This window comes from Monopterus albus, unplaced genomic scaffold (assembly GCF_001952655.1).
Source record: "Monopterus albus unplaced genomic scaffold, M_albus_1.0 scaffold272.1, whole genome shotgun sequence".
Classification (NCBI taxonomy): Eukaryota; Metazoa; Chordata; class Actinopteri; order Synbranchiformes; family Synbranchidae; genus Monopterus; species Monopterus albus.
Genome location: NW_018128152.1, coordinates 306,793 through 316,718, shown reverse-complemented (window position 1 = coordinate 316,718; position 9,926 = coordinate 306,793). Strand labels below are relative to the sequence as shown.

General features: G+C 42.8%; 1 protein-coding gene across 1 annotated transcript in view; it reads left to right on the top strand.

Annotated features, from left to right (window-relative positions):
- Positions 1-9,926, top strand: part of wnt11 (wingless-type MMTV integration site family, member 11) — a 12,081-nt gene that overhangs the window by 773 nt on the left and 1,382 nt on the right. The window contains exons 2-5 of the mRNA XM_020622097.1: positions 1,563-1,764; positions 3,670-3,914; positions 6,209-6,486; positions 6,708-7,001. Of these exons, the coding sequence (XP_020477753.1) occupies positions 1,682-1,764; positions 3,670-3,914; positions 6,209-6,486; positions 6,708-7,001 (900 nt within the window). The 5' untranslated portion in view covers positions 1,563-1,681. The remainder of the gene's footprint in view (positions 1-1,562; positions 1,765-3,669; positions 3,915-6,208; positions 6,487-6,707; positions 7,002-9,926) is intronic.

Genomic DNA, 9,926 nt, shown 5'->3' with positions numbered 1-9,926 from the left:
TCTCCATCGTCCGTCCTCCCGGGTCAGTCTCCATCGTCCTCCCCGGTCAGTCTCCATCGTGCGTCCTCCCCGGTCAGTCTCCATCGTCCGCCCTCCCCGGTCAGTCTCCATCGTCCTCCCCGGTCAGTCTCCATCGTTTGTCCTCCCCGGTCAGTCTCAGCCATGGGAAGTATGATCAACAGGTCACTTGACCGCGGAAACCCAGAGCTGATGTGACACACGCGTCGGACCAGCATTTATCTTTTAGACCACTTAGGCCAAATGTGCAGTTAAGCAGTAAATCCAGTTATTCAACCAGATCTGACTCCAAGCGGCAAACAAAATGCTCAGGGGATAGATACTTCATTGTGGATCGATAGTCGTGACAGTGTAATCATTTTCTTACTTTAGCCTACATGAAGGACCTCCAGTGCTTGAAAAGTAGGCGCGCACACCAGCAGGCTGGCAAGTTTCAGTTAGATGGTTAAAATAAGTTTCAGTGAGTGATTGGGGACAGGGCTGCTGCTCTGGTATCACCTACCTGCGCCTCTCTCCTCTGAGACGCGTCCTAGCAGCTTCAAACAGCCCGATGCTGCTGATGCGCTGCCCTGTCCCCTCACTGCACATCACGACCCTTCTGTGTTGGTGTCCCACTAACGGCCCTCCACCTGAAATACTCGGAGGTGACACCAAACTGAATGACAGAGCCTCCTGAAAGGAAGTGCAAATAAACCAAGCAGTTTGTCAGCGCCTGATCATGAGCAAGAGGCCCTCCTGCTCTGAATGTGTCCGTTTCCAAGTCAAGCCAAAGCTCCTCAGACTGTGGCCCAAAGCTCTCCAGTAATGAATGTGCTATTAAATGTAACAGTCGGCTAAATCTTATAGCAATGTTAATTCATTAACTGTCTGTCTGCATTGTTTTCTGCCTGTTTATACTGCTTATTTTGCATTGTTTGCCCTGTTTGTTGCTTGTTAATACTGTTTATTTTATTACACAGCCTTATGTTGGTTTACTACATGCACATTGAGAGCCGATGTACCAGAGTCAAAGTTCTCCTGTGTGGACACACCTGGCCAATAAAGATTCTGATTCTGAATGTACAGTCTAGAAATATACAGGAGATTACAAACCAGTATAGAGTGAACTTAGCACTGTGCACGCTGACGTTGAGTCTGTAGCCTAAGAAATCCAGTATGGCCCAGTGATGTGAGTTTAAGAGAGAGTTCTGTCTTTAATGTTTAACTGCAAATATTCATCTTGTTTCTCGTGTGTTTATTTGTGTAGAATGGAGTTAAACTATTTTTGTATTACCATGAGTGAATTGTCTCAAAAATATTTCCAGCAAATAATTACTCTCATTTTCCTTTTTCTTTAATGTAGCTACATCATTAGAGATTTTTGACAGTAAACAGAATTATACTCCTTTATCAGATTTTCTCTTGCTAGATTTGATCTGTTTTTAAAAGACTGGATCTAAATGGAATCCTTCTTAGGATAAAAAGCTTCTTTCATTGTGGTTCTGATGCATTCTTCATCACCACCTGGCCTACGTCACTGATATTTTTTACTATATTTATTACAGGGTTTGGAAGTCCCATCCAGGCCATGAGCATTAACCTCTGAGTTTGAACTCCAAGAACAAGAAGTCCAACGGTCCTTTGACTTTTTATTTCTAGTGTGAACTGCAACCACTGTCCAGCCATGAGGAGCTGCTCCCATGTCCTGCCCCTCGGTGTGCTCACGGCTCTGCTGCTGTCTCAGGTCTGCTCTGGAATTAAATGGCTGTAAGTATTGTCAGGAGTGTTGCCAGCTCATCCTTTCTGTGAGTCACCATATTTACACTGCTTTACATTCAAACAACGTTACAGCAAATGACTTCATGAAGGTACATGCTATCGTGTGGCTGGCTCTTGGCTGCATGTTTCAGTGTTGGACGGTGTGGAGGGCCTGTGGCAGCTTTGAAAATTGGCTCCAACATTCCTCACGTTGCTCCCAGTGTAGGGGGGTGGGGGCTGTGTGTTGTGTACACATGGATGTGGCGAAGGGGACAGTAGATTAGTTGGCAGCTCTGATTGATTTAATTGCCTACTTTATAATTATAGAAGCACAACAAAGGTAGCAGGTCTACACGCCCAAATGTCTTTCCATTATTTTCATGCATGTAAAAGCAGAAAGGAAACAAAAAGTGCTTTGAATGTAGACTTTGGTTTAATGCAGCCCAGATTCACCTTTTTTTACTCTCTGGTTCTGCCTTTGGTTGAGTGCAATGTGTTTTTACCCTGCTGCTGCGCAATTATGAAAGATAAGACCAGAAAGTAAGATGACGAGGCGTCATGGTGGCGCCGATAGCACCAGCGATGAGACCGCTCGCTGTCTGTAGTCTAGTCAGGCCTCAAATCAGTGTAAAAATAGTGGCTGCAGAAGGAAGCTGCAATGCCGTAAACATTGACACAAATGCTGATTACTCACCACACTGTTTTATGTTGGAGTAAAAGTAAACAATAATTTTCACAATAATTTTGGAAAGTACGTAAAATTCCCAAGTTGCTATTTTTTGCATTTGTTATTGTTCGGTTGAATGTTTTGGATGGTTTTGTTTGGTATTCTTATAAACCCTTGGAGGTTTTCTTCACAGTTTGCACGCTCTGTTGCGTATTTCTCTCTCTGAGTTTATATGCCTGCGCCTTACGTCTGATCACTGTGAAAACCTGACTTTCTGCATTACCAGAGATATCCATGGTGTCTTATCAGAACGACTGGTTGTGATACTCAAAGACTTAAACAGATGTGCTCATGAGACCCAGGATGTCATGTGCTAAATCTAAGCTGGATGTCTTACAGTCTTGATAATACAAGCAATGCAATGCAGAACAGATGTGGATGTAAACACCTGTGAGTGCCGGGTTACCACGAGTCCAGCGGACTCACAGCTTATCGTAGGGCACAGAATGGCGGCCCCTCGGACCCTAATGCAAAACAGGCTACGACGCAGGCGGCGCTGCCTAGTTCTCACGAAATCTCAGCAGAGTGCAAGACAGATAGCAGAGATCAGAGCTAATCTCCTCTGCCTGTGGTTTCTCTATTAACTTAATCCTTGATATGTTGAAATTGCTTATTTGTTTAAATCAAATCTGTGCATCCTTTAATAGCCTGTGACCAGACATTTCATGTCAAATGGAGGCCACAGAGGATGATGCTTCCTGAGATAGAAAATGCAAACTATGTAGTTCTTCACCTGGATCAGAATCTAGTGAGGTCTTTATATTTTTTGCCATATCTTGAGGCCTCTTCTGTGCTTTAACAAAAGAAAGGCCCGGTGCCAAGAATGTGTCACTTATATTTTACGAATCTGCAGCTGACTTTCCTTTGGGATTTTCACTGTGATAAGATGGTTCTTTTCTGTAGCGGGTGCCAAATAGTTCCCCGCCTGAAGAATTATCTCTTTCAATTTTTCAAGTGTATATTCAAAGTTTGTGTGTCTCACAGGCTTTAAAAGTGTATACTCACCAAATCCATATCTCTAACACACCAGTGTAAATACAACTGACAGTGTGCATTGTTATTCTCATAACTGCACAGCTCACGAAACCAAGAATGTGCCATCTAACATCACCACTACAGAAGACTGTGTGCTGTATAATGTATAATGACCGATACCTTCTGTTTTGCTTATGATTCCCACACTGCAGAGCACTATCACATGCTCCTGCATCTTTGCACATGAACCAGACCCAACACTGTAAGCTGTTGCCCAGCATGGTGTCCTCCCAAGCTCAGCTGTGTCGCACCAACATCGAGCTCATGCAGACCATTATCCAAGCGGCCCGTGAAGTCAAGAATACATGTAAGAAGACCTTTGCTGATATGCGTTGGAACTGCTCCTCCATTGACATCCCCGCTGATGCCCCAAAGTATCAGCCAGACCTCGACCGAGGTATGGTCACAAATAATTTGCAATGATAGCTGTTGTTTCCAAAAAGCCGCTCCAAGATTTTTTACCAACAATAATCTAATCTGACTTTTAATGAATGTCCAGAATCTGGATTATTAGGTGCCGCATGTATTGCGCTTCAGTTTACAGTAGCAGTTGAAGTGATCCTTGGTCGTTTAATGACTTCTGTGCTAAGACACAACACTAGATATATTTGTGTTAACATGACTGCTATCCAAAACAACTTGGACACAGAATACAGAAAAGATATTTGTGATTTTAAGATGACATGTGACCTGATCTTACTCCCGATGAGCCTTTTCTTGTGCTGAAGCTGTAATTTGAGGATACCTCCCTCCACAGCATGTGTATGATTTAATAAGTGGCTTGTTATGTCTGAAACCTGCAGCATTATCCAGCTGCACGTCTGTTGCGTTGCACTCTGACTTAGCTGTTTCTGCTGCCAAAAGGACCTTGAATCAGCCAGAAACAATTGTGGACGGGGGAGCTGTACAGCGATCCTCAGAAAGACCATGGCTGCCATTTGCCAAATGAACAGTCCGAGTGGAACAGGAATGGGCTCTTCTCTGTCCAGGGATTGTTTTGATCTAACCAGCCCATGGTCATACGTGATTTTTACCTTTTCTTACAATTGCTGTCCAACCTGTAACATATGTGCCTTGTGTGTAAGGCCATCACTACCAATTAGATCAGGGCTCACTCTGTATTACAGTGTGGGCAGCCATGGACTGCGCTTGATACTGTAGATATAGTTCGTGCAGGCAGTTTGTTTCGTCCCGTTGAGACAGGTGAAACGCTGAGAGGGAGATATGGAAATATGATAGATGGAGAGCGGAGATGTTGATTATACAGCAGAAGCGGTCTGAGTAATTTCTGTGGAAGTCAAGCAAAAATACCAAGGCACTTGTCTTTAAAAAGTTGAAACGCCTTTAATTAAACCCGTATTTTCAAAGAACAAGACATCTTTAAAAAAAAAGTAACTATGACACATTTTGGTGTCTAGGAGTCTTCAGCAAATTAACTTCTCTGACTTGAGAGCACTAGTTGTAGGAAGCTCTCCCTTTCTTCAGTTCTTTTATTTTTATGGATCTAAATTTAAATTCAATGTTGTAACGTTTAGCCATTGAAATCCACAGTAACGAGCATCAATTCAAGCTGCCACCTACCAACCTGTGTCAATTTTGACACGTGAATTTGATTTAATTTTAGTCTCAGTCTCTTGACAAAAATGCTTTTTAGTTTTAGGCCAATTTTAGTCTTTTGATTTTTGCTGTTTTTAGTCAAGTCTGAGTCAACAAAAACTAAGTACATTTCACTCTAGTTTTTGCTATTTTTATTCTGCATTTTAAGTATTTCTATCCAGGTGTATTGTGAGGTTAGTGGAAAATGCTGCCTATTTGCTCACAGTGTCATCTGCTCCGCAGAAGCTGGATTCACTCACATTTGGACTAAAGTCCTGTTCAATTGTCATTGAACATTAATGTTTGTAGCAAACATCCAGAGGAAGATTTAGATGTTTGACTGCCCACATTAATCCTGGAACTTATTCCTTTTGATAGCAACAAAGATATCCAAGTGAAAGTAACAAACATTTCTAAACTGTAGCTTGTCAACAGAAGTGCAAAACGTTAAACAACTAAACCAACTTCTGAACACGAGCTGTTTTGGCCCATGGAGCCAACAGTTTTATGGATCAGAGCTACAGCTTGTGATTTCACAGACGCTGCACATCACTAAATAAACTGTAGCATTAAGATGGCTCCATTCATTCACATTATCATTTAGTTCTTATTCATTGACAAACAAATCCATTTTGCCATAATTCTTATCAAACTCTATTTAGTTTTAGTCTTGCTTTCATCCTGACAAATAGGTCATCAACAAATTGTTTTCCTCACCGTTTTTACTGACGAAATAAACACTGATGCTGACTGATGTTGATTATTATCAACATCTGATAACCAGAGGGAAGGAATGCACACATCCAGTCAGTAATGCTGTACTGATGGCACGCCATAGTCACTTCATATTACTTCATGTAAGAAATATCTGAAACTACAGATGTTTTGCTAGTTTGCTGTAAATAGTTACAGCCCTAATAACTGCCGGTGACCACTGGATATAAAGTATGCTAAAGTATTGGCACTGAGTTCCAGAGCAATGATCTTTGAATGACTTTGTACATTATTAGTTTGCAGTACCTTAAAACATCTGCGTCTTCCTTTTAACCAATACTGTATATTTAGATAGTTTGGGGTTTCTTTCTGCTTCGACAGGAACGCGGGAGACTGCATTTGTCTATGCCCTGTCTGCTGCAACCATCAGCCACACCATAGCACGAGCGTGCACTTCTGGAGATTTGCGGCTGTGTTCGTGTGGTCCTATCCCTGCGGAAGTGCCGGCGCCTGGCTATCGCTGGGGTGGATGTGGTGACAACCTGCACTATGGTTTGATCATGGGCTCCAAGTTCTCTGATGCCCCCATGAAGATGAAGCGCTCGGGCTCCCATGCCAACAAACTCATGCACCTACACAACAGTGAAGTTGGGAGACAGGTTAGCAACATAGGTGGATTTGTGCTATTTTTAAAACAAGAGCAATAATGAAAAGATGTTTTTAACAAAGTTGTATGTTTTTTTAAAATGGACATAACACTTTATATTCTAATTGTGTTAGTTTTGTAAAGCTGGCTTGCTTGGTATCTTATCTCTATGAATGTCAGTCAAACATGCATTGAGCTCTGCTGTGCCTTCATGTCCTCTGTCCTCATGTCTAGGTACTGAGAGAAGCACTGGTGATGAAATGTAAATGTCACGGTGTGTCTGGCTCGTGCTCCATAAGGACCTGCTGGAGAGGCCTGCAAGACCTGAGGGAGATCGCCATGGACCTGAAGACCAAATACCTGTCTGCCACCAAAGTAGTTTACCGGCCCATGGGGACACGCAAGCAGCTGGTGCCTAAAGACATTGACATCAGGCCAGTGAGGGAGAACGAGCTGGTCTATCTGCAGAGCTCTCCGGACTTCTGCACCAAGAATGAAAAACAGGGCTCTGTTGGCACACAGGACAGGTGAGAGTGTCGTGTGTTTGTGTGCGACTGTGCATGAGAAGGAAGGGGGTAATGATAGTTCTCTGTTGTTTGGAGACATTAGCATGACTCACAGCAGTGACAGACCCACACAGCTGACAATCAGGAAATGGCCGATCCATCCTAAATGTCTGGTCATCTAGAATGTTGACTCTAGTGAAGTGCCGTCCTGCCCGGTGGCACCGTTTAGTTTGGAGGCTGGCTGATAAGAACAATTGGGCCCTGAGAGTGCTCTGTCTGTGGCTTGTCTGAGCATGTGTCAGTGAAAAGGCCACTCTGACTAGAGTCCTTGTCCTGCTATCTGAAACTGTGACTAATATGGTTATTCTTAGAACTGAGTGCACCCGAGCTGATATCAATTGAAGAGGGCCGCACAAATGGGGAAATAGCTAATGGTCCCACAAAGATAAAGGTTTACATACTTCCACTATTCATCTCCAGTGTTTTCACTGGGATGCTATTTAGTGCTCTGTGAGAAGTTAGTAAGCAGCTAGGAGCCCATTTGTCTGAGTGGCTGACTCACACTGAGCTCTGGCTGAATAATCGTAGAAATATGGCAAAAATACGCAGCATTGCCAGGGTTCTCACGTGACCTGGAAAACCTGGAATGTTTAAAACCTGTTTTCCAGTCATGAAAAAGTCACGGAAATTTAGATAAATTACACAATATCCCGGAAAAACACTTTATCATGCTGAAAAAAAAAGAGCAAACTGTCAAATCTCAGTATGAGCTGGCAGCTGAAATTAGGGCAACGTGTGAGGTAAACTTAGAATGGCAAGGGTTGAAGCTTTGGGCCTGGGTTTAGTAATGGTTTATGTGCTCTGAATACCCTAAGCCACTGGCTTTTAAATGCGCCACGTCACATCAGGTTGGTGAAGACAGTGTGAATAAAATAAACTGGACAGATAAAATCACAGTGGAATGTAGCAGGCGACCAAGAACTGAAAGTCGCTTGATAGTTGAAATGCAAACATTAATTACTACTGGCTAGTAATGAGTTTTACATCTAAACAAGTTCATTGCTCCACCACTTGCAGAATTATTGTTTAATGTTGGTCGGCTAGTGGACTAGCTTTTTAATACAATACAGTCAGTAGTAGAAATGGGCACTCAGCGGGACTAAGCCAAGAGGCTTTCTGACAGGACACTGAACATTGGAGGGTCAAATGTATTCTTGAGTCAAAAATAATACAGATCTTAGTTCATAAACATGAACCCTATCATCCGTAGGCACTTCCAGAGGATGTCCTTATTTGTCCATTGCCAATAAACCTACACAAATCCATTTAGAATTTATAGAAAAAAAGACAGAACTCTTCTTGGATGTTGCTGTGTTTGTTATTGCTTCCTTTTGTTGTTAGAGTCAAGTCGGAGAGTTTTTTTAGTCATGCTAGCCTCCACAGAGTCAGGTTTATATTTTTCACTGTAACCTGTGATGTAAAAGAGACTGTGGAGAGAGAGACAAGAAAAACTGCAGAAAATTGAAGCTCACACATTTATTGTAGGATACTAGCAGTCACACACTGAGGGACTGAACATCTGTGTGTGTGTGTGTTTGCCAGGGCGCGGCAGTCGCCGATAATCAATCGTTATAAAGCATCTAAAGTGTCATCATAGTTTAATGCATATTATTTAAAAGAGACTTTCAGCCAGAGGAACGTGTTAGTCTAGGATGTGATCCCCGTTTGACATCACAGTCATTGAAAATGTCCTGGAAAAATATTTCTCGAAAAGAGTGGGAAACCCGATTATCTTCGTAAGCTTATTGAGTTTACCCATTTCCTCTAAATATGTAGCAGAGAAGAACAGGTTGTACCACATGCTTTGTTATTTAGTTCTGTCTGGTAGGGTTGCTGAAATGTTGTCTGCTAATATAAAACTTTGACCTCATATAGTTTCACCATCATTAACCCAGTGCTTGGCTCCGGCCCCCCCCGTGACCCCGTTCAGGGACTAAGCGGTAGAAAATGAATGAATGAATAACCCAGTGCTCGTGTGTAACCCAGACCAACCTTGCTACATAAGAATGAAGCTTTGTGTGTCAACATATACTTTAGCTATCTTCAACATTACCAGTCTGCGCTCATGCTTGTGTCAGCCACCGAGACCCACTAAAGTGCACATGATGTTATTGTATGTTGTACATGTCGTATAACTATTTCATGTGCCCTTCAGCACTTAGGTGTCTCTACAAATAACCACAGAACATGCCACATGTCAAAGACACTCACTGCTCCTGATGCATCCCTTGCAGCCCGATAACACAGCAGCATTAGTGCTTCGGCCAAATCACGAGGCTGCCGTCTATACATGAATGTGTGATGGTGATGTTCATGTGCGTGTATGGTTATCAGTTATTCCCACATGTGTCTGGACACTATAACACTCGATCACATGGTCACTGCATTGTCCGCTTTGTTACAGTCATTTTGGTGCTGATTTCTTGCTCGCTGCCGGCTGCTTGAGGTTTTATCAGTTTTCACACTTACCTTGTGAACTCTGACCAATTTCCAAAGAACTAAGAGAAGTAAATACTCTTTCTAGAGTCAGGTTTTTTCCACCAATGAGAGCCTGGGACAGGGAAAGTGAACTTTAGCTGCAGATCCTAATGGATAAAGTGTGATTACAAAGTGTCATGGCCCAGCACAGTTTTGAAGCCACTGCTTTGGTCTGAAATGACATTATTGAGTGTTCTTAGTCCTGTCCTCTTGCTCCACTCAGCCCAGACCTGCTACAGCAACATCTCAGTCCTGACAAAACATAACTGTTTGAGGTTTCTGTTTATGTCCCAGCTCCCACCGATGTAATAAGCCTGTCTTACACTCTCTGACTCTTGTTTTTCCTCCACCTCCTTCTCTCCTGCAACAGCCATCAGCTCAGTTTCTCTCTCACCATCCTAGTCAATAA